General features: G+C 47.0%; 1 protein-coding gene across 1 annotated transcript; it reads right to left on the bottom strand.

The window, feature by feature from the left end:
- Window positions 1-20,332: 20,332 nt before the first annotated feature.
- On the bottom strand, window positions 20,333-21,542 carry LOC115326063. The gene is made up of 2 exons (XM_040219750.1): window positions 20,526-21,542; window positions 20,333-20,458 (listed from the first exon to the last, which is right to left on the bottom strand). Exons 1-2 carry the CDS (start codon window positions 21,540-21,542, stop codon window positions 20,333-20,335), a joined length of 1,143 nt encoding a protein of 380 aa, XP_040075684.1.
- Between the last annotated feature and the right edge of the window lie 6,194 nt (window positions 21,543-27,736).

Raw genomic sequence — 27,736 nt, forward strand, 5'->3', positions numbered from 1 at the left:
TAGCGCGACATACGACATTTTCCCTCTAAATATAGCGAACAATTCGTGTTCTACTTTTTTTGTTACGATTGCGCACTGCACAAAAAAACAAAACCATAATAATATATTTTTTTAATTATAGTTTAACCGCGCCAGAAATTTAAAAACATGGTTACAGAAAAACGGAAGAAATAAAAACTGCTATATATTTCCTGTCATCTTAAAGCCCGAGCGCCACTAGCAAAAAGAGGGCTACTCATGGTTCTCAGAAAGGGCTAGATCACGGTATCTTTCGCGTTTTTATGCGTGTGTTACCACCAACTAATCCAATCAAGAGCAAATAACACGTCGTGACATCTCATTGTCTGTTTGTCTGGGTTTGTGTTGCAACTGTAAATTTTAGCCCCGCCAACAGACTCAGAATGACATAACGTCGCCGTTCTCTTCAGCAAGCTGAACAGGTGAGTGACTTGGGGCCGCAGACGAAGGCCCATGGCGACCCCGGTGGAAAAGCACGAGAGCTCACAGAACAGGCTAAAGCATCATCTCCCCACGGAGCTTCGCCGAGCAACGCACCACCATCCCAAGTCGCGCAGGAGCCCGTCCCGGTGGAAGGACAGATGACTTCGAATATCAGCACGGTATTCGTTTGTTTATTTATTTATGTTTATTTATTCGCAGTACCTCACGGGCTCATATAGAGCGTCGAGTAAAGGAGAATCATAAGAGTAAGGGTGTGCGAATAGCGGAATCGAATAGAACAGGGTCGTTTATAGCCATCGCAGTGTTAGGGAAACCCAAGACACACCGGGGCCTCTAAACTCGTCAAATACAAAGTTGCGGCCGAAGCTGACGGAGAGCACCAATTGGTCTATCATGACGATGACTTCGCGCTTTTTTCGCCGACGTCTAATCGGCGCGCTCCGCGAACTTTCGGCTCCAACTTTGTGTTTGACGAGTTTAGGGCCCCCGCTATGTTGGCTGTATGAAAGCTAGGGATGACGCTGTACTATTCGATTCAAATACATAAAATACCTAAATTCAAGATATAAAAAACGTACAACACGATAATGCACAAAATTCAGTAAGTAGAACTGAACAACTGAACAAAAATAAATGCGACAACGACAAATGCAACAGTAGCATGCACTCAACAACTCAACACAAAATAATAAATATAAAAGATGACATTAAAATTGCAAACAAAAAAATAAAAAATAAAAAAGGAACACTGAATAACTTCAACAAATGAATGTGAAATCTATTTTTCTACTTCAGTAAGGTGATGTATAAAACATAATGCAAGATTTTCACGGAACAGTGGGGCCTCGGTAATGTGCCCTAGGGCTTCGGGACGGTCGTTCAGAGCTCGGATTTCACGTAGGACAGCTGAGTTATAAGCGAATGCTCGCTACTTGAACTAAACAGTCGTTGGAACCTTGTACCATTTCCAAGTTGTTTTCGCATTGTCGAAAACCCACTGTTGAAACTTTGAATTGCAATAAAATCTTCCACGTCATACGCTGAGATACCGCTCCGAGTTTTATACGAATTTCTCACTATCCGGGAAAAATTCTTGAACTTGCGGACCTCGTTGAGCTTTGGCATTCAAAACCGAGCGTGTTCAGCGTGTGTCTTAAATATTTTCCGAGGATGTCGTTCATTGAGCCTTTTTTCTCAGGAACGGAATGGCATTATTACATCTCGTACATGACGTTTCGAGAACTGTAAAAATCCCCAAACCCGGCTTTCCATTTCATCTTCAACAAATCTGTCAGTGCGTTAAGAAGTGTATATACAAGCCACACTGAGGTTATTTTGCATTAATAATTAAGACTCGCTTTTTTCTTTTTTGTACCTGGATTTCCGCATAAGAAATCAGCCTACGAGAGATGGTGTACGATTAAATAAAACGGCGTTATATGCTTCGTCGTTTATGATCGATTACTTGAAGTCCGATATTGTGTGTGTGTGTGTAAGAAAAAACGTGAATAATACAGCGTGCACGAAAAAAGCTTGCATTGGCCCACTACTCCGATCGATTCTTCTTTTTCCTTATTTGAAGAGAACTTGCATAATTTTTTCAATGATATGTTCAACGAATGGGCGTAAGGCTGGAGCATCAAAGGGTCGAAAACAGCTTTTGCAGGCATGACGCTCGCTAAACTCACCTTCGTGCTTTCTCGTTGCCAAAGACGATGCGCACCTGGGCCAGACGGAATTACGAACCAGGCCTTAAAGAATCTCGACACCGAACATCAGACTGTACTCCTCACTCATCTCAACGACATCTGGAACTCTGGAGACATCCCCGAATGCTGGCGGCAATCGACAATAACGCCGATTCTTAAATTTGGAAAAGGAACAACTGAAGCTTCTTCGTATCGACCAATCTCTCTTACCTCTTGCCTCTGCAAATTGATGGAGCGCATGGTTTATAGACGTTTGATCTGGCAGCTAGAGCAGACGGACTCCTTTGCTCAACAGATTTCGGGATTTCGCAAATGTCGCTCAACTACAGATGCAATAGGAGATTTGGCCTCATCCCTCGAACAAGCAAAGGCACAAAAGAAAACTGTACATGCGGTGTTTCTAAATATACATCGAGCTTACGATGCTCTTTCGCATACAGTTATTCTTGAACGTGTCAGAGTTATTGGAATTGGTGGGAAAATATATCACTTCGTTGAAGCCTTTCTCCGAGGAAGAACATTTGACGTAAAGTTACCAAGAGCAGAGAGTTCTGCACGAGATACCACTGAAGGCATCCCACAAGGAAGTGTCCTAAGCCCACTGCTATTTAACATAGTGATGGCTGGACTTCCTCCTGCACTATCTCAGTCGGAAACATTTCCAATACATTGCACGATCTACGCCGACGATATTGCTTTGTGGTGCACTGGACCCACCCGCCTATCTACCACAGTACAAGCCAGGCTTCAACGCGCCCTCAATGCTGCCACATCATTTTTGCACCACGCAGGGCTAACAATATCTACAGAAAAAGCAATTGCACTATCCCAGGGATGGGCAAAATACATGCAATTATGTATCGAAATACAAATACAAAATACTTCGTCAAAAATGTATTTAATTACAAATCTAATTACATTTCCAAAAAAGCATTTAAGAACAAGATACAAATACAACCAAAAGTATTTGGTCTCCTCCAAATACTTTTCCAAATACATTCCTCAAAATTTGCGTCAGCGACTTCAGTACACCTGCAACGGGTTTCTGGGTATCTCATTCTATTTTGCATCGCACACTCGGGAGTGAGTGTGCGAGGCTCTAGTAACGTAATAGAAATATAATCGCCGAAAAATTTATTCAGCTTGGACGTAATAAGTGAAAAAAGTACAGAGCTTCAAGCAGCTTTTTTGTCGATTACATTTTGGTATAGACCAACAAAGAACCGAGACGACCAAGACACGCAGCACTAGCTAGAGAATTTTTTACTGTTGCAACTCGCACCAGTTACAAAAATCTGGACGACCCGCGCATTTAGAATGTTCCAGGCAAAAATATGGATAAAAATCAGGCTGGAAAGCATCACAAGGTGTTACAGGCACTTATTTAGCCAGTCTGCCTGTGAACGTCGATTTCGTCACTATTCTTGCCCTGGACTAGCACCGTAATCAGAAAGTCACTAAACGCTTGTGCTTGATTGAGAGACAGTGCATTCGGTGAAGAATGTAGTTTTCTTCCTGCTCTGGACAGTGACAATAAATTTGAGGGATGTATTTTCGTCCACAAAATTGTATTTAATTACAATTGTATTTGAAATACCCACGTTTTAATATTTAAATACACACGTCAAATAGATTACCCAATTTGTAATTAAATACAAAGGCAAAATACAAAAAATATCTGAAATACGTATTTCAAATACTTGTATTTGAAATACTGCCCATCCCTGCACTATCCTACCGACCACGTGGGCGCCTTCGAGGTGAATATTCATCCTTGAAGTTACATGGCAAGCGGATTAGGAGAGAAAACACCGTCAAATATCTCGGTGTCATTATTGACAACAGAGTAAACTGGCAACCTGCTGTAAAAAACGTCTTATCAGAGGCTGAAAAACTTCTCGGTGCAATCCGACGCATCACCGGTTATGACAGGGGAAGCAGTCAAAATACAATGCTGAGCCTTTATAGGGAACTTATTGTAAACCGCTTCCTCTACGCTCTTTCTCTTCTGACAATATCAAACGCGCATTGGAAGAAGCTCAAGCTCTTTCACAGGAAAGCTTTACGCATATGCTTGGGCCTCCCTAAAACTTCGCAGTGCCTACCAACACTAATTGAAGCAGGGGATTCACCACTAGAGCTGCAGGCCCATGAGAGGGCTCTACGACACATGACTTGACTTCACCGTGCCCAGTCAACTTCCAAATTCATCGACACACTAGCATCCCGACACCATTCTCGCTTTGGTCAAATCGCCAAAGCTTTCCGTGACTCAATCGACTATCCGGAAAACGTCCCACCTCTGCCGCCATCACATCAGGAGTTACTCTTCGAAGTTTTCACGGAGATTCTTGACCTACCACAACGTCGGCGGGTAGCAGCGGTGATATCCCGGAGAATTGCACTAGAACTAATACACACAGATTACGATAGAATGTTACATATTTACACTAATGGCAGCATTAAGAACACAGCTACAGCAGCGTACACTTTCCCGGAACTTGGCCTCAGCAACATGGGACAGCTTGATACTTGCTTCGACACCACAACAGCTGAATTAATGGCTATCTGGCTAGCAATCACCGAGACACCCCTCCCTCCAGCTCCCCGATCGGTTGTGGTGTTTACGGATTCAAAAGGAGCATTACGCCAACTCATGAACCTGGAGGATGCTTCCCTTCTTGCTCGAACAACTGCAGAACTTGCACAAACCGCAGGCAGAAATGGAAACACCTTTTACTTTCGATGGATTCCTTCCCACGTCGGCATCCAAGGTAACGAAGACGCTGATGCTCTTGCCACAGCTGCCCACTCCGACAGCTCACCAAGATTTTTTGTGCATACATACAATTCGGCCAATTCTTTTATTCAAAGAAGCATTAGAATGCTACACCCCGACCCTGATACAGCAGCAGGATCTCCTCCACATCTCATTCCGAGGAAAAAATTTAAAAGAAAAGAACAGGCGCTTCTTCATCGACTTCGAGTCGGATGCGCCAACACAAAAGCACGACTCCACCTCATTGGGCGCTCCTCTTCCCCGCTATGTGAAGCCTGCAACGTGGTGGAAGACCTTGACCATATTTTATGGACGTGCCCATTACTTGCAGACTGTCGTAAAAGCTTCCTTGGAAATGTGAACATAGCCGCCATACCTTCTCCAAATACGACAAAGGTTTTATTTCCAACGGGATCACGTGCAGTGCGAACAAGTGTTCTTCGAGCGGTCCTTGACTATTTGTCATCATCAAGAAGAATCGCATCCCATCTATGATGTACACTTACTCCCCTCCCTTCCTCACCTCTGTCCCTCTTTCACCCCACTGATACAGCTGTCCCCTCTCCTGGGAGTCTAACCTATCACCCTGCATCCCACCTCTTCTTTTGGATTATTTCATTAAAGCAACATCACCACCACCCGACGAAAGATTTATTATGCGTTTGAAAGGCGAAAGGGGAGCATGGGAGAGCGGAACGCGCTCCCGTGCTAAGGCATATGCTTCACTCAGGTGATGTTTTGTTGTTTTCATTTTTTTAGAACGCATTGGCCTGTATTTGACAGCTCTACCCTGGAGGATCTCACTCTCTGCTAGCTTCAATCATATATTTATAAATATATATATATATATATGGGTGGTTTCATCTCAAATCGTGCAGGCAAAAAGGGTCGAATTTTTAATTTCGATGAAAAAAATATATGTTATGGTGCCGTTTCTAAAACCGCAGTCGACACAAACCGCAAGTTCGTCCGATTTTTTGTTCTCGCCTTATGAATTTTTAAAGAGGCCGCGGCGAAAAGCAGTGTTTTTCACACCCGTCGTGGGTCGGATGTTTCGCTTGATCTCCCGCCATGGATTTTCAGTCCACATTATATTAACTTTTTTCAAGCACTCTGTGGACACATTTAAAAGGCTCCAATACCATGAAATAATTTTAGGCCTTTTGCTTTTTTTCTGTAAAAATGTCAAAAACGCCTCCTCGGTCAATTGTTGACGAACATTGATTATGTCTACAGATAGCCCAAAACACGCTCTTTATATTTATTATAAAATGCCTTGGATGTATAAAATATCCTTTGCGGTACGTTTACGTCAATATTATGCAAAAACCAAAAAGTACCATTTTTGAAATTGATTTTCTCAAAAAAACCATTTTTTATTTTTTTTATTTTTTGTCAAAATGTAGATATGATAGTTGTCTACACGAAAATCAAGCCTAGAAAGTGTATATTTTGTTTGCATGTTTTACATTTAGACCTCAATATCGAAAAAAGACGTCTTTGTTTTGCAAGACCTAAGTCAGACAGCGACCCATGCGTCTCTATGAATTGTGAAAAAGTTTTCTTGAATTTTCTTCTGCATTTTGTAATCAATTATAAACGGATTTTGTGGTATTGAATATTTATGTATGTTTTGATAAGAGCGGGAACCATGAGATACATATCTAACCCAATCAGCAGGCCTAGTAGACTTTCAATAACCAAAAGGCACAGACGTTGTATTGTTTCGATTTATAAACCTTTCAAAGTAAACTAGCACGACTAGCTATTATCTGTCATATTACTAAGACAAAGAAAGTCACCACATCGTCGATATATTATATACAATTCTTTACGAAACCAAACACTGGAGCTTGTTCACCGCACATCGCACAGGTCACCAGAGAATGTCCTTTCGCTTCCGTAATACACAAAAGTGGTGACACAAAAACGGTCCGAAACACACAGAGAGTGTGTCATGGAGAGGGGTAGGAAATAAAAATAAATAAATAAGAATTAAATTGCCCAACTCCGATCTTAACGAAAATTGCGTTAAAAAAAAAAAAGTATTTAGGTTCGAGCGGTGGCAAGGCGATAGGTCCACGCCTGGTGGAGAGTCAGACAAAGAAGTCGACGGCACGTAAAGGTAAAACAAAAAAAATCAATAATTTAATAAGGACGGGAAAACTCAGCCGCACATGGCAAGAACAAAAACCAACTCCCCCGGGCATTCCCTAAACGGGACGCAACCAAATGCGTGCGAACACGCTCTCGACATTACCGCCAGGCCGCTATGCCATGACGAAATAAACCCAACAACTGAACAGTGCTAACAAACAGTTAGTAAGAAAACATTGAACAAAAAAAAACGTTTAGAAAAAACCGCAGCCGAGAAACAAAGTTCAGCGGGGCGAAGAAACACACACGAGTCGGCCCCACGACATTGAAGTCTGGCAGGATGACGGCGTCCAGATGATGCTCAAATCTGTTCCTCCCTCTATTACGCACATCCACGACGGCTGTGCGGAACAGTAGCTGTACGAAAGAAAGTGAAGAATAGATTCGAGCAGGCGATGCGCGAGAAGGTAACCGAGACTATGTTTCAAGCTTCATATCGGGAGAGGAGCTTTCGAGGTAGTTTCTGCAGTTACTCAAACTTTCTCTTTCCCCTTCCCTTTTTTAAAAGAACACGTCAGCCGGCGCTAACGTTTCATCTCGGGAGAAGCCCACTCTTCACGAACGGTTATAGTTGACAAGGAGGCTGACTTCGACCCAACTAGTCTCCGGGCAGAATACAAACAGAAGTATATTTACCAACACTCTCGTTTTAATGTCTGTCTCCGGGCTTTGCTGTTTCCAAAAGAGATAACCCTTTATAAGGACAGAACGAGCGGGTTGGTAAGGATAATTAAACTTAAACACTCCCTTCTCGTATTCTCCCTCAAGTTTAATAGATAACCCTTCGGTGCTATCGGATCTCCCCGGAGAGAGAGAGAGAGCACGGCCGTTTCAAGGTAAGGATAGGGCGCTCGAAGCTAGGGCGAACAGGCGGTATCGTTTCACGCATGCACGGATGGCTGGTTTCAAATTTCCCCTCATCCCTAACGAAACCGGCCCATCTTCGTGTGTGCGTCTGCGGGATTTCTGTCCCGCGCCGCCGGTTTTAGCGCGCACGCGGCGTTGTTTTGGCTGGCAGGACAGTTGTTGACCGTCCACATTGTAAGGCGTGGTGTCCTCATCCTTTCAGGCAACGATTCCTTTGCTTTCCCTTGTGCAATACTCTGACAGACTCCTCCTGGGTGGCTGTCACTGTTCGCCGCGTCAACGACACAATCGTACCATTTCACTCCTCGTGACACAGGGTGCGCTGCTCGCTTTCCTCTCACGGGCCGTCCCATCTAACACAACGAGCGCGAAAGGTCGTGGTCATCTGCTGGCTCCGAAAGGGCGGGACGTTCATGCAGGCCAGTTAGGGCCCCGAATCAATAAGACGTCTGCCGACTGCTACACGTTAAAAATTTACGACACCTGCTGGTTTGTTAAGAAGTGTTGCTTTCTCTTTTTGGAACTCCTCCGATGTAGCTTGCCGCCTATAATAAAATTTAAATGATCAATAAATATATCAGGGTGGAAATACTGTATTTCATTTTTATGTGGGAACGTTGAAAAAAACAAAAAAACTATTTCCGAGCTTGTGAAGACGCGCAATTCGCAAGTCCATTTCGAGCCATAAGAACACGTTTTTGCACGATATTGATGCTTAAATGTAGAACATACAAACAAAATATACACTTTCTAGGCTTGATTTTCGTGTAGACAACTATCATATCTACATTTGAACAAAAAATAAAAATAATAAAAAATGGGTTTTTTAAGAAAATCAATTTCAAAAATGGCACTTTTTGGTTTTTGCATAATATTAACGTAAACGTACCGCAAAGGATATTTTACACAGCCAAGGCATTTTATAATAAATATAAAGAGCGTGTTTTGGGCTCTCCGTGGACATAAAAGTATCGGTGTAACCCAAGTAGATCGCCAGTAATTAATTGTCAAAGTTCGTCAACAATTGACCGAGGAGGCGTTTTTGACATTTTTACAGAAAAAAAGAAAAAGGCCTAAAATCATTTAATGGTATTGGAGCCTTTTAAATGTGTCCACAGAGTGCTTGAAAAAAGTTAATATAATGTGGACTGAAAATCCATGGCGGGAGATCAAGCGAAACATCCGACCCACGACGGGTGTGAAAAACACTGCTTTTCGCCGCGGCCTCTTTAAAAATTCATAAGTCGAGAACAAAAAATCGGACGAACTTCCGGTTTGTGTCGACTGCGGTTTTAGAAACGGCGCCATAACATATATTTTTTTCATCGAAATTAAAAATTCGACCCTTTTTGCCTGCACGATTTGAGATGAAACCACCCATATATATTGTGGGGATTGAAAAGGAGGAGAATAAAGATGGCTCGGGAAGCGGGTCAAGCTAGCGCGCGCTCAGGACGAGCGCCGGTTAGAACGGGTGTGGACACCAGCGAAACGGTTGTCTGTTCTTGAGTCTCCACAATATATATATATATATATATATATATATATATATATATATATATATATATAGCTTTAGGTTAAGCGAATATACCTATTCGCTAAAGCGAAAACACTGAAGAGGTTTGATCAGACGATCAAAAATCAGTCACTTTCGTGTACGTTGTGGTTACTTTTAGAGCGCAGCTCTTAGGGGCCCGTTTCCGGCTTGAGCGGCGTCGCCGTCGCCGTCGGCGTCGGCGTCGGCGTAACCGCGCGGTGCATCATGGGAAATGTCCCATAATGCACCGCGCGAGCCCCTCACCGGGGTCACGTGACCTCGTGGGGGGGCACGTGACCCTCCGAGGTCACGTGACCCCGGTGCATCATGGGAAATGTCCCATAATGCACCGCGCAAGCCCCCACCGGGGTCACGTGACCCCCCGAAGTCACGTGACTCCCCTGAGGTCACGTGACCCCCGCCGATGTCGCGTGACCCCCAATAACGTCATCGTCACTGATGACGTCACCGGCATCCACATCGTCATCGTCATCATCACTGATGACGTCACCGGCATCCACATCGTCATCGTCATCATCACTGATGACGTCACCGGCATCCACATCGTCATCGTCATCATCACTGATGACGTCACCGGCATCCGCATCGTCATCGTCATCATCACTGATGACGTTACCGACATCCGCATCATCATCGTCATCATCACTGATGACGTCATCAGTGACGTCACTGATGTCGTCACCGGCATCCACATCGTCATCGTCATCGTCACTGATGACGTCACCGGCATCCGCATCGTCATCGTCATCATCACTGATGACGTCACCGGCATCCGCATCGTCATCGTCATCATCACTGATGACGTTACCGACATCCACATCGTCATCGTCATCATCACTGATGACGTCATCAGCGACGTCACTGATGACGTCACCGACATTCGCATCGTCATCGTCATCATCACTGGTGAAGTCATCAGTGACGTCACTAATGACGTCATCGGTACCCGCATCGTCATCGTCAATGATGACGTCATCAGGGACCTCAGTGATTAAATCATCGGCATCGGGGGTCACGTGACCCCCCCCCTGGTTAGTTTAACCCCCCCCCCCCCCAGTGCCCTTCCCTCCTCCTCCTCAAGAGCTGCGCTCCAATTCGGCGTTACAGGGAGTTGTAAGCAGCTTTCACTTTTTTCTTCTGGCGCAGGACTTGCAATTCGGGACCCGTGGACGCTGTTCCCAATGGCTGTGGACATCGCTGACCATCGGGGTCTTCGTCTTCCTCATCGGAGGGTCCCTCGCCATCACCCTCGACGCCGCCAGGCAGCACAGTCGCACCGCGGAGCTGATGAGAAATTTGCAGAACTTTAGTGCGGCGCCCTCCAATACAACCGACGGCAGAGACTCGAGAACAGAGCTTCCTAAACAGAAGTCGCCGAACGATTCGGCTGTATAATTACTGTGCTTAGGACTTGATGCACACACGTACACTCTACGAAGTCTGGAGCGTCTATCTTCCCAAAACAAACAATCTGCGATGTGCCACAGAGGAGACTCTTTGTATAGGTCTTGCTGTCAGTCTCGTCATCCGCCTAGCTCCCTCCGTCCACTCTAAAAAAGAAAAAAGAGGGGGTATAGTCTTACACCTCTTGTCCCATATGATACACCCCGAAACTTCATTTCGACGGGCAGAGCATGCACTGACGTCGAAACGACGGTAGCAGCTTTCACGAGCGTCTAGATAGCCGAGTGGTACAGCTTCTTTAAATAACTAATGTGCATGTTACTGACTACAAAAAAAAAAAAAAAAAATATCGGGGTTTTCTTGACCTACGCAAAACCGCAGTGTTTTTTTTTTCTGTAGTTTTTTATACTTACTTTGGCTGTTTAATAAATTATATCGCACCGTTATAAAGCCCCTCGTAAAAGTTGCGGCCGTCAGTTCGACTAGAGTGCGCTGTACGCCGAACTGAAGTTCTGCGGTGTTTTATATGGGACAAAAGGTTCAGGACTACAGACTTTTTTTCTAAGAGTGTAGAATGCTGCAGTTTGTTCTCCCAAATGTTTGGCGTTAAAGTATAGGCAATCCAGATTTCTTCAAGTGTACGTGGTCAACTAAAAAAAAAGGGCATTTTATCTCCATGCATTAAATATGAAGGACGATCTTTCCTTACGATAAATTCTGGTTCACATATTTTTGTTTGAATGTGATGGACTAAACCGATTGTGACGGCTTACAATGAGAAACCACGATGGCGCCTTTGAAAACGCTTTCCGACTCCCGTATCCGCGGTCTTTCACTGCGCATCATTTTTCTTTTCCGCCGTGCGCTTGGATTAGTCTTGATAATGTTATAATCAATCATTTTTCGTAAATAGTACCTAGATTTAACATCTCAAATACAGCAAAATTTATATGCATGCGCAAATTAAAAAAAAAAAAAAAAAAAGTTTTTGTGCTGCGTACATGAAAGATGGCGCCAGTGTGCCGGCGTGTTTAAAGTCCCTGCATCTGGGAAAAGTGGCGCAGTCTCTTTCCTTCTCCTCTAAAAAACCTCCTTACCCCACCTCTAACTTCCGCTTTGTGGCGGAGGCGCGCTCTGGAATTTCGCAAGCGTCGCGACGTCTCCGTCAGCTGGAGAGGTCGAGATGCCGATCGTGTGGAACGTTTCTCGTCAGACAAGTGTGGCAATGACCTAATTTAGAGCCCGCATTCGTATCGGACCGTCCTGAAGCCGCTCTAGATCTGTTCGTCCAACCGTGGATCTTCAGAGTGCTTTGGATAATCGTCCCTACCGAGTTGCATTCGGTCAGTGTCTCGTGAGTGTTCGGCTTCACAGCTGGAGCGGGCGAGTTACCGATCATGTGGACTTTTCTTGTAATACAAGTGTGGCAGTGACCTTATTTAGAGCCTCCATTCGTATCCGACCGTCCTGAAGCCGCTCTAGATCTGTTCGTCCAACCGTAGATCCCGAAAGTGCCTTGAATAATCGTCCCTACCGAGTTGCATTAGGTCAGTGTATCGTGAGTATTCGGCTTCACAGGAATTGCAAGTCGTTTTTAATCACCATATAGAACCGCGATATTGCAATTTTATTCTCCACGATTTCAAATGATTGACCACTTTTTAATACGTGTCCTTGACGAGCTTTCCGGAGGGTTTGGCCTACGGGCGCTAAAAACAATTTGGCGGCCTAGAAAGCAAGATACTATTTTCTTTCTAATCGGGGAAGTGTTGATGTGGTTGGCGCTAAGCTAGCACTTTTAAGCTGCCTTCAGTACTAGTAATGATAAAAATTTACGTATTTCTGTGCATGCTGTAAAAATTAGCGACACCGCGGGCTTTTCGCTACGGGGCTACGCGGTGCCGCTACTTTTCCGAGCGTATAATTTTCGTTATTTTGTTTGATGAAACCGTTTTTAGAAATGAAAAACTTTTCGTTTAGTTTTGTTACTCCGTAATTGTATCAGAGTGTCTGTATCTTTTCTGTTAATCGTTTATACTAAAAAAATTCAGGTTTAATTACGATTTACGCTGCTTTTAGATTCCTGGGCCAGCGTCCTGGTGCAGACTTGGAAACTAGCGCTCAGTTTCAACACCTAGTTCTCGAGTCAAGCAATTGCTGATTATTTTAGTAAAAGAGAATGAGGCAAAAATAATTCAAAGCACACCCAGAGAACAATGCGAAAGAAGCGAATGCGAGATAAAAAAATCTCCATGAAAGTACACAAGCACAGATGATGTTAAAAAGAACAAAATCAAAGTCACAATTTTATTTATTTTACAAAACTGCGAGCGAAGTAAAAGGCCACGGCAGGGGCATTCACTACAAGTAGAACAGATGCTGAGTACATAACAAGAGATACTATCACAGAATGAAAAAAAATAAGATATATGACACACCATACACAATCAAAATGCTTTCTTAACACTTCACAAACGTGCGGGTAGCTTTACTGAGAGGTGCAGTCACTTTTATATATCAAAAAATACTCCTAAAGCCCTTACACGTTCTAATGCTGTAACTGGTACGGCACACATGTAGACAATACATTGTACAAACCACATGGAATTGAACATCGAGCTACTTGATGAGATGGGTCTGCAGGTATTCAACTTGAGATGTATACTTAAGATAAGGATGCACGAGTGTGTTATATGGTGGAAGTTTGGCTCACCTTGCATGCTAAAGAATTCATCAGCTTGTGCATTATGTCTGACATAAAGTTGAAGTCCTGTAGATGCCAATGAAGTGTGCATTCTACAGGCAAAAGTTACCCCAATTCCCCAGTACCACATTTAAACCATGGGAAGCACAAGAAAGATTAACCTTAAAATCTTTCTCGAGGATCCCTTTACTCCATGCAGTCCCCTTCATAGTGGACTTCTGCAACGAGAAAGCGCTTAAGTCCAAATTGTAAATAGTTCTCTTCACGTTGCAACTGGTACTCCTGTCATTGCGCCAATATCAGTTTCATCTGCATTGAATTGCCTTGTAGCTCTTTGTTATTCATCAGTACACCAGAAAAACTGGCAGTCTGATAATACGACCTGATGCCAAGTGTAAACAGTGTGCCTGAAAAAGAAAAAAAAAAGAAGATTATTATTTAATCTTGTCAAGTGGCTAGTAGTGAGACAATAAGATCAAATGTAAGTAGCAGTGTGTAACTGTCTGCACTCTTGTAATATTCTGTGGTCCGAGAACGCCGCCTCAGGATCAAAAAAACAGACACGACCAGCCCCGTCCAAATCCAAGCACGATCTCCTTTATCACGAGCTCATTGTGGGGTATCACGCGGGCACGCCAGAGCGTGCCACATGACGGCGCCGGCTTTTGGTGCCGCTTTGTGTTCATGTACTAAAACCACTACATGCGCCCTTCCTTTTTTTTTTTTTTTTTTTTGAAGCAAAGCTTAAAACACAGTTATGATATTTTCCTTTTCCCCCTCGGATTGGGTAAAATGCCCGAAGAGTACTGTTCGTACGTATACACAGTTCACTCTGCAAGTTCCTCAAACCTTAGGCTTGTGAATTGTGTAAAGCTCTGTGTCGTTGTGGGGGATACCTCTGGTCCCACCTCCTGGCGCGGTTTCTCCGGTGTTGACTCTTGAGTGTTGTAGAACGAGAGCACATAGTCTTTCAACCTCTCCGGTAGTCTTCGTTGGCGTTTTGGTCGATTCGTCGCAACGGCCACGGTTGGTTCAGGTTCGCAAGCACTTACGCAGTCCTCCAAAGGATGCATTGAACGTGATGAGCCGGTCAGGGACGGGACCGGAGTACTTGTGGATCTTGGTCTGAATGGCTCTTCATATGAGTCAGCGAGGCCGGTCGCAGAAGAAAAGGGAACCTCCACAGGCTCAGTGTCTTTTGAAGACGTGCCGGGACCGGTATCTCGAGCAGGAACAGCACGTGCAGGCTCGCAGTCAGGAACAGTGCCAACCCGAGGCTCTAGGGTGAGTGCAGCATCAGGAAGAACAATGGAGGCGGGACGCAGTACAGTGGCAGGGACAGGAACAGCCAATGGCTCAGGGACCAAAGGCGTATGTGGCTCGACGTCAGGAACACGTGCAGCGGGCTCAGCTGCACCAGTGGACATCAGGGCCCCATCAGGCTCAGACGCAGCAAGAGGACCCGGAGCCCCACCAGGCTCAGACGTAGCAAGAGGACCCGGAGCCCCACCAGGCTCAGACGTAGGCCCTTGTCCAAGAACAGGGGACGTCGCCAGCCCGGGAACCGGCTACAGAAGAGGCCCCACAGCAGGGAACAGAAGAGATCCAGCCACCTCGGGGGCAGGGCCTGGACCCGAAGCGTTTGGTACTGAAAGACCGGACTGTTGAGAAAAAGGGTGCACATCAATATCGTCATCCTCCCAATCTGAATCGAAATATTCTCGCCCTGTCTTCAGTGGCGTCTGCGTTAATTTTGCGGCGTTCCAGCGGCGTCCATCTGCAAATTTGTATGTTGAAGGTCCTACTTGTCTCTGAATGATCTGTGGAGTTGAATACTTAGGTTGTAACTTGCCTCGATGGGATGGTTAAAAAATCCGGACGGCTTGTCCAGGGACGAACTGCGGTCGTCGAACAGCTCGACGACTGTCCGAATACGATTTCATCTTTTCTCTGTACTGCTGCACACGCTGTGGCAGTCCTGCACGTGTCTCAGGAAAATCCACTGGGAGTGACCTGGTTTCCATCCCTTGTAGGTCCAGTTTCGACCGATGAATTCTTGCGTGAAGAAGCCACGATGGTGCAACTCCAGTTGCTGCATGCGGCGTCCGACGATACGTCTCCAGATAATCACGGACCGCATCTGGTAAAGGACGGCCTTGAACGACGGCCAACTGTAGACAGCACTTGACAACTCTATTAAGCCTTTCCACCTGCCCATTGCATTGGGGGTGGTACAGGGACGCCTTGAGATGTTTTATCCCATGCTGATGAAGAAATTCCTGGAATTCTTTCGACGCAAACTGAACACCATTGTCCGAGACGATTTCGCAGGGTAATCCCTCACATGCGAAGATGTTTTTCAAAACGTTTATAACTAGATGAGGTCACGGAAGCTGCTGCTTGAACTTCCGGCCACTTGGAATGGTAGTCCATGAGGACAATGAAGAACCGCTGACTTAATGGCGCCCGTTCTATTGGGCCCACGATATCTATCCCGAGCTTCTCCCACCGTTTATCAGGAAACTTGATCGGTTGAAGAGGTTCTGGGGCTGCTTTGACCGGCTTGTCGGTGGAATGACAGACTATGCAGTTTTCTATCTTGAACTTTATCTGCTGGTTCATTCGCGGCCACCAGTACTGCTCTCTGATGATGCTCGTTGTTCTAGAAATCCCTTGGTGAGTTTCATGAGCCAGTTGAATGATGTGGTCTCGCAGATTTTGAGGGACAACAATCTTCTCCCCTTGAAAAAGTATTCCGTCATGGAGGGACAGCTGATCTCGTACGTGGAAGTACGGTCGAAGTTCTTGGTGTACATTGTTGTCCTCTGGCCAGGACTCAGTGGTGTAGCGAATGACGCTAGGCAGAACGGTGTCATTGGCGGTAGCCTCTTGAAATTCCTGACGTGACAAGGGCGTTGCTATGCGAGCAACAACATCCACTTCAAACAAAGTACCACCCTCGGTGTCTTGGCGAGGTAGTCGTGAAAACGCATCCGCGACTAAGTTTGTAGATCATTTTTGATATTCCATGCGGAAATTATAATTCATCAGTCTCGCCGTCCAACGTGTGATGCGCAACGGACGAACACCAGATAATTTGTTAGATAAAAGCGTCACAAGCGCTTGATAGTCGGTTCGAATAACAAATGGACGTCCCCATAAGTAGACGTGAAACTTCTCACAAGCCCAAAGGCAAGCGAGAGCTTCCTTCTCCCCAGTTGAGTACCTCCGCTCAGCGTCCGTGAGTGATCGGGAGGCAAAAGCGACAGGGACAAGATGGTTCCCATGCTGCTGTTGAAGGGCGACGCCCAGGCCGTAATGAGAAGCGTCTGTAGCCACGATGATGGGTAGAAACGGATCAAACATGGCTAAAATGGGTGCATGTTGAATACAATTCTTGATGTTTTGGAAACTCGCGTCCGCTTCGAGGGACCAGACAAAACGAACGCCCTTTCGGAGTAAACAACGAAGAGGTTCGACCACAGTGGAACAATGCGGGACAAATTTGCTATAGTATTCGACAAGTCCCAAGAATGCTTTCAGCCTTGCAGAGTCTGATGGAGTCTCAAAATTCAGAACAGCATCTACCTTCGATGCAAGGGGTGCTAACCCTTCCATGGAGAGACGGTGCCCCAAATATGAGAGTTCACGGACATTGAAAACACCCTTCCGATTTAACTTCATTCCTGCGCGGGAGATGCAAGACAAGACTTTGCGGAGGTTTACATCATGTTCCTCCTGCGAAGATCCGTAGACGATGACATCATCGAGATAAAACTGGACGCCTTGACATCCTTCCAAAATTTTCGACATGATCTTTTGGAACGCCGCAGGTGCAGATGCCAGTCCGAAGCATATGCGCTTAAAAGGGAAAAGACCTTCATGCAAGATGAAAGCTGTTAGATATCGACTCGCGGGGTCGAGACGAACTTGATGGTACGCAGATGCAAGGTCTAGCTTGGAGAAGACGCAGTGATGTGATTGGCCTAAGGCATTTCGAGGCACCTTTTGGAGCAGCCAAAACAGTGTTTTGGAGCAGTAAAAGTTGCTTTTGGAGCAGCCAGAACAGTGTTTTGGAGCAGCAAAAGTGGCTTTTGGACAAGCCAAAACAGTGTTTTGGAGGAAAAAAAAAAGGCTTTTTGAGCAAATATTTTTATAAAAATAAAAATATTTGTTTTAAGTGCTGGACAAACGAAGAGCACTTTGTGATGTGTTATGACGGAACTCGCTGTTTGTGTTTTTACTGCCGATACATCCCACAAGTGTACAGTGTTGTAGGCGTTGCCGAGCAATTCCGAAAAGAACGTTCGCCACAGTTTTACTGGTTCCCTGTTCCCGACGTGCCAGATTTTCGTTAAAAGTAAGCGAACGTAAAACATTGGATTGCAACCGTCCCGGCTGGTGCTCTGTCGTGCAGTCATGTTCACATGCACGTGAGGGCAACTTCAGCAGGCTTGCAGTGGCACGTGCTTCGTCGCGCGAGCGGAGACAACGGCTGTTCAATCGAAACCGAAACAATGCCACACCGGTCCGTCGTCAACTGAATCCCAAAATATATGCAAAATGCAACTGTCCAGTATTCGACGAAAAAAAAAAACTGTCCAGCGGCGCGTGCTTGTCAGGCCAGCAGACGAGGTACAAGCAAAATACAGAGAAAAACAGAACCTGAGCGCATCGATGCATGACATCGCGAGCCAGGGTCAAAAATGTTTGGAGCGCTCTGAGCAACGACTGAACTCGAGACAAACAAGCGCGCTGTGTGGGTTCAGCGTGCAGACATTGCCTTCTTTGCTTTATTTCACTTCTCCTCACCAACTTTCTTTTGCGGCCGATTTTTTACGTAGCGGAGTCCCTCTCGAAAAAAAGCCCGCCGAGAGAAATCTAGGTAATAAATATTTTGAGGGGGGATTTTTGGAGTATAGTACAATTTGAACAAGAGGAATGTCGACGAACAAGTTTAGAAAGCGCCATGGGGCGTGGGGACGGCAACACCCGACGTCGCACGACCACGGTGACAGTGGTCGTGCGAGCTTTTCAGCTCACAAAGTAACTCTCCCAGTGCAAAAACGTGGTTTTGTTTCACAGCATGACGGCAATGCTGGCACCCGGCACACTAGCGACGGAACGTCCGCACACGCCCGCGTCTATAGCTGAAACAATTTTAAAAAGAAGACGCGAGACGAGATTCCCGCGACGACGAGGGCAACGAGGGCGCGAAGCGCGAGACGGCGGCAAAAACCATGCAAGACCGGATGGACGATTCATGCTGGGTACTTTGTGTTGGGCGGCCGCTTGCGCCACCTGTAGCTCACGCATGCTCAATTACGGTTCTCAGTTTAGTTTCGGTTTTGAAAGGCGACCGAAATTGGACCTTTGGCGCAGGCTTGGCGCAGTTTAGCCATATTTTGGCAAAATGTAGCATGATGTAGCAGGGTCAGCCCCTTGGCGCAGTTTGGCGCAATTGGCGCAGGAATCACATCACTGGAGACGGCTGCTCCTCGGAGGGAATTCAAAAGTTCGTCGATGTGCGGGAGTGGAAAAGCGTCGATGACGATGGCTTGATTTGGCACTCGCAGATCCACACACATCCGGATATTTCCGTATTGTTTCTGGACAACGACGATGGGAGAAACCCATTCCGAAGCGTTGACGCGTTCAATGACTCCTTGCCGTTCCAGTTTGAAGATCTCTTCGGAGACGGCGTCACGAAGAGTTAGAGGAAGACGTCTTAGCCTTGACTGCACTGGTGGAACATTATGTCGCACCTTGACCTTGTGCGTCTCATTCCGCACCAGGCCCAACTCGGGATCGAACAGGTGTTTAAAGTCTTCAAATCCCGGGGGTAACTGGGATGTGTCCCGTGGAGGTAGACTTGACTGCAGACCCTTCGAAGGAAGGTTGCTTTGCTCAGGAATAGGCTCTTGGTATAACTTTCTACTTCGAAGATCAGGAAGATCAGTATGACGTTGTGGAACACTGCAACCACGTTGATCTTCAGGTTGACGCTCTGGACCACTGGCTCCACACTGACTTGCAGGATGACTATCTGGACTGGAGTTGGCCGACGGTATGTGGTCAAACTCTTCGAAGACTTTGGGAGCTGTTTGTTCCCCATAAAAAGGTTGTAGTGGCCTGGATACGTAAACACCCGACGGTACTGAAGATGAATGGTTGTTCCTAGATGTAACTGGAGGTTGATGACTTGGTGGCTGTGATGACTGGCGAGACGACAACGTGAAGGGTCGTCGCTGCGGAGCGCCAGCCGGCCCTACATTCCGAGGTGGCTCTGCTCCACTTCCAGCTGCATTAATCGTACTCAGCTCCAGATAAGGTCATGCTCAACTCGCGCACTGCGTCGGTTCCAAGCAATGATCGTCCCGTACGCGTCACGTAAAATTCCAGCGGCGCGTATCGATTCTTGAAAACCACTTGTCCAAAGAAACATCCCAGTACGGGGATGGGCTGTTGCAGATAATGCACTAAGGTTCTTGGTGGACGATGAAGCTTAATCTTACGTTTCCTGTTTACATGATTAAATGTTTGTTCGTTCAAAATCGAGACGTAAGATCCGGTGTCAATAAGCTTGAGAGGGGTGCCATTTACCTGGACATCTGCCAAGAACACGTTGCGGAGACCCGGGTCGCGTGCGAGGCGATCCGTAGACTGCACAGAGACCTCGTGCTGGTCAAACGTCACACTCGGCAGGACTTCCTGATGGACAGTTCCCACATGGGTCGATCCGTCTCGTCGATAAAAACGGCCGCTCTGGTAGCGTCCGGGAAGTTGTCCACGGCACCGGGGTTGTCCTCGACCCCGCACTGGAAATGATGCTTGCCGTTCATCGTTAATGAATGCTCCTGACAGTGCTTGACGATTGCGGCAAACCAGAGCAAAATGTCCCTGCTTCCCACACAGAAAGCACGTCGCGTTCCGTGCCGGGCAGAACTCGCGGGCATGGTCGCGCCAGCCACAGAGCCAGCTCGTAGAGAGAGAGCCTGCATCTTCCCTCTCCCTCGCCCGGTGAGGAGGAGGCTCGCGGACTGTTGGCCGCCTTGCCCGCCCTTGGAAACGGGGAAGATGGCCGTCAGACGATGGTTGACCCCACGGCATCACGGGACCTCGCTGCGACGGGGTCATCCCGGTGGAAGGACACGGAGGGTGACCATATTGGTGATAGAGTTGGGCGGGGAACACGGAAGCTCCGCCATCTTGATTCGCAGGCCACTGAGCATACGCATGAATATCTTGGACCGCTGCCGGTTCCAAACCGCGGCTTCCGTCGTTAACAGGGAAAGACGACACCGCGCTCGTCTGGCGATGAAACGATTCAGTCGTTTTCGCAAGTTGTTCAAATTGTATTGCGAGCTGGAACGCTCTGTCCAGGGTGGGTACCTCGGCCCCGATGCATTCACGTAAAATGCGGTCCTGAACTCTCTTCGAATCCAACCCCTCCAAAAAGATTTCACACAGGCGTTCGTCTAACGTAGCGCCGTAGCTACAGAAAGAGCCTTGATGACGTAATGCGGCGAGGTATTCGGAGACTGATTCGCCAGGACGTTGGACTCTAGCACGGAGTTTCTTTCTTTCCAGTGTTACGGACCCCGAGAACTCAAAGTGTTTTTCTAACTTCTCCAAAAATATTTCATACTCGTCATTGAGCTCAGTCGCCGGTGCATCGTCCAAGCGGAATGCGTCAACCACACGCTGGCCTTCCGTGCCGAGCAACAAAAACAGGAGTTGTCTTTTACGACGTGGTTCCATCTGTTCGAACCCCGAAGCGCCAAGAAAAGCGGTGAAGGCACGCTTCCATGCCGGCCACGCAAGGGTGGGCGTGTCGGGAACAGGTAGAAAGACGGGTGGCGGCGGCACAATCGCCGTTCCAAAAGCGATATTTTGAGTCATGATGGTCAAATGTCGAAAGGAACCACGGAAATAGTCAAAGCACGCTGAGGGTCGACGCCTAGCGTTAGAGAAATTGCAAGATTGCAACCGACATGGTGGTTGACAATGCAAATCGAAGGAAAGACTGTGAAGCAGCCGGTGGTTGGCTTGAACTAAAACCAGACGTTATGCGCAGCGATCGGGCGTGGAGATCATGCTAGGAGGGGACGGATCTAGGAAGGAAAAAAACGTTTACCTCGTCACCTCCTCGTATCCCATCCTCGTCGCCATTGTAATATTCTGTGGGTCCGAGAACGCCGGCTCAGGATAAAAAAAACAGACACGACCAGCCCCGTCCGAATCCAAGCACGATCTCCTTTATCACGAGCTCATCGTGGGGTATCACGCGGGCACGCAGAGCGTGCAACATGGCAGCGCCGGCTTTTGGCGCCGCTTTATGTTCATGTACTAAAACCACTACAACTCTGTCAGGAAATAAACAGCAGACGAAAATGAAAACTCATCAGCTGTTGCTGCAGTAATCTGTCCAGGACAAGCTGGAGAAGCAAGGGCCCGTAGGGCGCTGCTCATACCTTGTTCAGGCAGCCATGGGATGGTACGCACTTCTAGAATGAACAAAGACGACAGTCGTCGTAGGTGTACCTCGGTCGACTTGGAAACACTATCATTGTGCTAAACTCACCAGCAGCTGAAGGGGGGGGGGGGGGGGGGGGGGTTGCCGAACCAGGCTGCTCTAGGGAACCTGGGAAGGTCAGGTTCTGTACAGCACCGCTTGGAACTTCCTGGGGGGCCTCAGGAGGACACACTCGCCTAGAATCGACAAATACGGCACTAGTGATAAGTGAGCGATCAGTTGACCTGGACAGAGTATCGGACTGCCAAACTCACCAACAGCTGCGGTCACTGCGGCAAACTGCCCCGAGGGAAAAGCTCCGCTTGAACCTCGCTGAGGGCCCTCCGGAGGACACACACTCCTAGGATGGACAGAGATGGCACTAGTGGTAAGTGTGCCTCGGTCGACCAAGAAACAGTATCGGACAGCCTAACTAAAGAGCAGCTGGGGTTGCTGCAGCAGTCTGTTCTGGGGATGTTTCAGTACTGTGGGCATTGCCTTGTGGTGGGGTGCCTCGGGGACTTTAGGGAGCCAACCAAAACAAATAAATGGAACTGCATTTTGTAAAGGAGACATCCAAAATTATCAGTTTGTGCATCGAATTTGTATTGTAAAACAGATAACGTGTCTTACTGAAAAAAATTTTTTTTTAAATGGTTTGTGAGATGTTGTACATACTACCATTTCCAGTTCCCTTGCAGTGGTGGTTTACTCTCTAGGTTGAAGGTAACGAAAAAAGAAATATTTGGGAGAGCATTTTTTCTAAATTTTTTGCTCTCCTTTGTTTTGCATGACTAGTGTTTTGAATTGGTGGATACTGAAGTGGTCCTGTAATAGATTGAAGAGATCGGATTTTAGTCGAGAACTCGTCATGTAACGCCACCTTAAACGCCCGTTTCTACAGATCCTAGGTTAGCCTGCCAAAGACCTGCACGTAAAGTTTGCGCTGACAAAGCTGCTCGCCCGAGTGTGGGGTTGATCTCAAATGTTTTATTTGCTAGCGCTTTTGTTTCAATAAGACTGCGAGCGAAGGAGACCCTATTGACACTACGAGAGCGAACGCACTTTGAGCGGGCTAAGCGCACACGCTCGTCCAGTAAGAGCGTCATTAGAGAAAACATACTCGAGCTTGACGCACTGGCTGCGCTCGCACTTATATTGAAATTGAGTATAGATACATCCACATGCTCGGGTCCGCAGCCGCGGCAGCGTTGCAAGCTATGTGTGCGAAACAAAGTATGGTACGCGAGCACGAAAGCAACACTTGACGAGAGCGCGTACTCCGCATGCACCCGTAATTGGGAGCGACGCCGATGCCACAAGCACGGGCGGGCCGTTAAGAACGACCAAAGACCCCTACGCACAGTTGCGTTTGAGAGCGTTTCACTGCGTTGCGACTGCGAGGACGCAGGACATCCATACTTCTTTTGTCGCATGCCAAGCAATTCCGTGAATTGGATTCCACGCTTCATACGAAGCGCAGATGTGCCGGTCCATCACTTTCGTTTCTCGGTGCAGCGTAGTTAAACGCTCTCAAACGCAACTGTGCGTAGGGGCCTTTACTTTAACGGCACGGGCATCCGTGCATGCCAAGTTGGCAATCTTGTGCTCGCTATTACATCGCTCGCGTTAATGGTGGAATGGAGTGCATAACTCGCTCTAAACAGCTGTCTTCTTGCATGCTGGTGAGGTTTATACAGAGCACTCACCTCGCATAACTTTGCGGCTCCCGTCGGGTTGAAATCTTTTCGACCGATTCGGTGAAGCAAGATCTTCCTCTGAGGTTAATTTTTCGTTCCAGAGAGAACACTGAAAAGCTTCCCGGCCGACTTTTCTACAGGCGCAGCAGCCCGGCAGCTGCGGCGTAGCCGGCGTAGCAACATCTTGGAAAATTCATGGCGACCGGAAGTCCTAAACCGAAAGCCAGATGTCACGTGACAACGGTTAAACCAGCTGAACTACGAAATTAGGGAGAAAGGAGTAAAGACAGGTGATCGCTGGACTACCAACTATTTAATAAAGATTCTTAGTTTTCCTCTAATTGTCTACTGGCGTTGTGGCTACCTTCTCTTCTTCCTACTTGATTTTTCTGTTTCATCTCGGATACTGGTTTTCCGGAGGAATCTTTTTTCGCTTTCCTGTAGCGCAATAGATGGTGTACTAACGCAATTTTCTTCTTTATCTTCTATGGCCAAGGCCTCAAGTATTTCACGGGCGAGCTGGTCTTTGTGGTGAGCTAATATGGTACCCAGGTCGAGCTTGGCCTCGCACGTGCATGCTCGACATTGAGCGGCTAAATGCCCCGGCCCTGTTAGGGCTCTTATGTTTGCTGCATGCTCACGTGCTCGATCGTTCACGCACCTTCCCGTTTGTCCAATTGGACAAACGGGAAGGTGCGTGAACGATTCCTCCGGAAAACCAGTATCCGAGATGGAACAGAAAAATCAAGTAGGAAGATGTGAAGGTAGCCACAACGCCAGTAGACAAAGAGAGGAAAACGAAGAATCTTTGTTAAATAGTTGGTAGTCCAGCGATCACCTGTCTTTACTCCTTTCTCCCTAATTTCGTAGTTCAGCTGGTTTAACCGTTGTAATATGTACCACCAACTAGCTCAGCTTCTACCTCCTGTCACGTGACGACCGGCCAATAGTGTGCGAGGCGGCATGTTCAAAGAATGGCGCCACTTTTCCCAGGATAGAGGGGCTTTAGGCGTGTTCCCTATAGACGCTTTGCAGCAGCTGTGCATAGACGCCGCCATAACTGACCTTCAGTTTTTGTGTCCTCTTATTTCGTTTATTTCACTTTATCATTACCATAGCAGGCCAAGTTATTGCCACATTAGATTCAACTGTGTCCTTTTCTAAAGCATCGACCTTTGTAGAAGATCGTCAACTGCCGTTTCAGTTGTTCGGCATCTCGGTAAGACAAGAGAAGGTCAGCAATGGCGGCTGAAATTTGGCGCGTGTGTAAAGCGTCTATAGTCGGTTGCAACCTAAGACCAATCTTTTGGCTCCACCCACAAGCGCATTGCGCCCATGTGAAGTGCGTCCGCCGTCGAGAAAGTAGTTCGCTAGCAACGTTGCTTTTTCTTGCTCCAGGAAACGTGTCTTAAACTACTACAATATTTATTTAATTCATTCAGGACATTTAAATAAGTCAGAATACGTTGTCAACGAAATAGCTGTTTAGTAAAGAAAGAAAGTCATGTCCAATGTACCGTCTTCCCAATTCATTTTCTGTCCAAGATACTGTCTGACATACCTTCTAACATACCTCTCAGCAGTGCTAAGCCTCGCGCCCGCTTCGAAATTTTCGTTGGCGATAGCGTCGCTGGACTCTCACGTTTTTGCGCAAAAACTGCTGCAAACGCAAGCCGATACCATTAAGATTTCGTGGCGTAACCTCAGGCACGTAAAACAGGGTGCAAAAAAGCAGAATAATTGTCACGAGAAACTAGCGTCGCGTTGCTAAGGCCAGCAGCCATGTTGAGCTTCTTTTTTTTTAGAGCGCAGCTCTTAGGGGCCCGTTCCCGGCTTGAGCGGCGTCGGCGTCGGCGTCGGCGTCGGCGTCGCCGTCGTCGTAACCGCAACCCTCGTAACCCTCGTGAGGGTTACGTGGGTTACGAGGGTTAATCTCATGAGGGTTACCCTCACGAGGATCACGAGGGTTACTTACCCTCGTAACCCTCATCAGGGTTACGAGGGTTAGTTACCCTCAAAAGGGTTACCTTCACGAGGGTTACCCTCACGAGGGTTACTTACCCTCGTAACCCTCACGAGGGTTACGAGGGTTAGTTACCCTCAAAAGGGTTACCTTCACGAGGGTTACCCTCATGAGGGTCACAAGGGTTATGAGAGTTACCCTCACGAGGGTCACGAGAGTTACCCTCACGAGGGTCACGAGAGTTGCCCTCACAAGGGTTACTAGGGTTACCCTCACGAGGGTCACGATGGTTACCCAGGTCACGTGACCCCCCCGGGGTCACGTGACCCCCTTGACGTCATATCCACTGATGACGTCACCGGCATCCGCATCGTCATCGTCATCATCACTGATGACGTCATCAGTGACGTGACTGATGACGTCACCGGCATCAGCATCGTCATCATCATCATCATCACTGATGGCGTCATCAGTGACGTCACTGATGACGTCATCGGCATCGTCACGTGGCCCCAGGTCACGTGACCCCCCGACGTCACGTGACGCGTGACCCCCAAGGTCACGTGACCCCCCGTCCCCCGAGGTCACTTGACCCACCCCCCCAGTACCCTTTTCTCCTCCTCCTCAAGAGCTGCGCTCTAATTCGGCGTTACAGGGAGTTGTAAACGGCTTTCATTTTTTTTTCAAAAGGATCGCGATTGGTACACGGAATCGTGACGTCATGAAAACGATTGGCTGGCGTTTCTCGGCGTAGGATTACATTTTCCTCTGAGAGGCATTTCCGGTTTTTTCTTAGCTTGCAACCAACTATAGTCGTAAGCGGTTACGAGCGGCTGTAACGCAGTCGATTACACTCGAAAGCAAATGCGTCAACCAGCCTTAAATCTATGTGGATAGGCTGCGCAGTGAAGTTTGCAGCTATAAATAAGTGATTACAGGAAGTGAGTTGCTTACGAAACTTTCGAGAAAACTCCAGTCTCTCCAACGAGACCTCTCACTATTTCTATCGGTGGAATATACTGGATAAAGAAATGACCCGATCACCCCGCACAAATTTTTCGACACATAAAATTGCGTGGAATATTATCTAACACATATGATCGATTAAATTTCTTACTTTTCCGTGCGTTTCTTTGTTTCGATAATAATAAAAGTTCGCTTTTGAATTGATCACATACCTCAATCATTGTGTAAAAGCTAAAAAAAATTTACATCATTAATTTATTTATGCGTTGCCGAAGATGTACACTCTTCCGAATGGCACTTTATAGCGGTCGGAGAAAGCCCCATCATGTTTTAAAAGTAGCGCAAGGTGCGTCGATGCAAGAGGCACGTGCAACGTGCAGCCCTTGGGAAGATCATGGCGGCACAGCGCACTACTGAGCTAGATTTCAGACGCCATGCTCTTCCCAGAAGTGGCGCGCGGCACGTGTCTCGAGCAATTCCACAACAATGAATGGCGCCGGAATTCAGACTGACCACTTTGATCACTATCATCGTCATCTGAAAACGCCATATGTGCTATACTAATGGCGGCCTTCTGTTTACTGATGAAGGAAGAAGTTGAAGATGCTCCTAAGCAGATGATTCGAGGCCTATACATTCTAGATTTTAGCGCGACGTGAAGCAGGAATTGGACGCAAGAGCTGCGTAAGCGTTCATTTCTAACTCAGTCCCAGTCAATCTGTTAGTAGCACTCACTCGGCTTCAAAGCCCCTTGATGTATAGGACTCTATCAAGGCGCCTATGTGGGTTGGCGCTTCGTTTCGACTGGCTGCGTTTGTTTCGCCATCGACACTATAAGAGACTGAAAAATAATCTTAGTGAAGTGCACATTCTCGTTTACCGTTGACCTTTAGGTGACGGTGCCCCATTAAATACTGCAGACCACAGGTTCATTGCCGCCATTAGTATAGTA

Source organism: Ixodes scapularis, unplaced genomic scaffold (genome assembly GCF_016920785.2).
Source record: "Ixodes scapularis isolate PalLabHiFi unplaced genomic scaffold, ASM1692078v2 PGA_scaffold2__306_contigs__length_199485367, whole genome shotgun sequence".
In the NCBI taxonomy this organism is placed as follows: Eukaryota; Metazoa; Arthropoda; class Arachnida; order Ixodida; family Ixodidae; genus Ixodes; species Ixodes scapularis.

What these genes read in the sequence shown, in the direction of transcription:
- LOC115326063 (XM_040219750.1), bottom strand. Translation starts at nt 21,542, where the DNA reads ATGACTCAAAATATCGCTTTTGGAACGGCGATTGTGCCGCCGCCACCC. An exon ending in AGCAGGGACATTTTGCTCTG is followed by an intron (nt 20,459 to 20,525) that starts GTTTGCCGCAAT and finishes CATCATTTCCAG; the next exon opens with TGCGGGGTCGAGGACAACCC.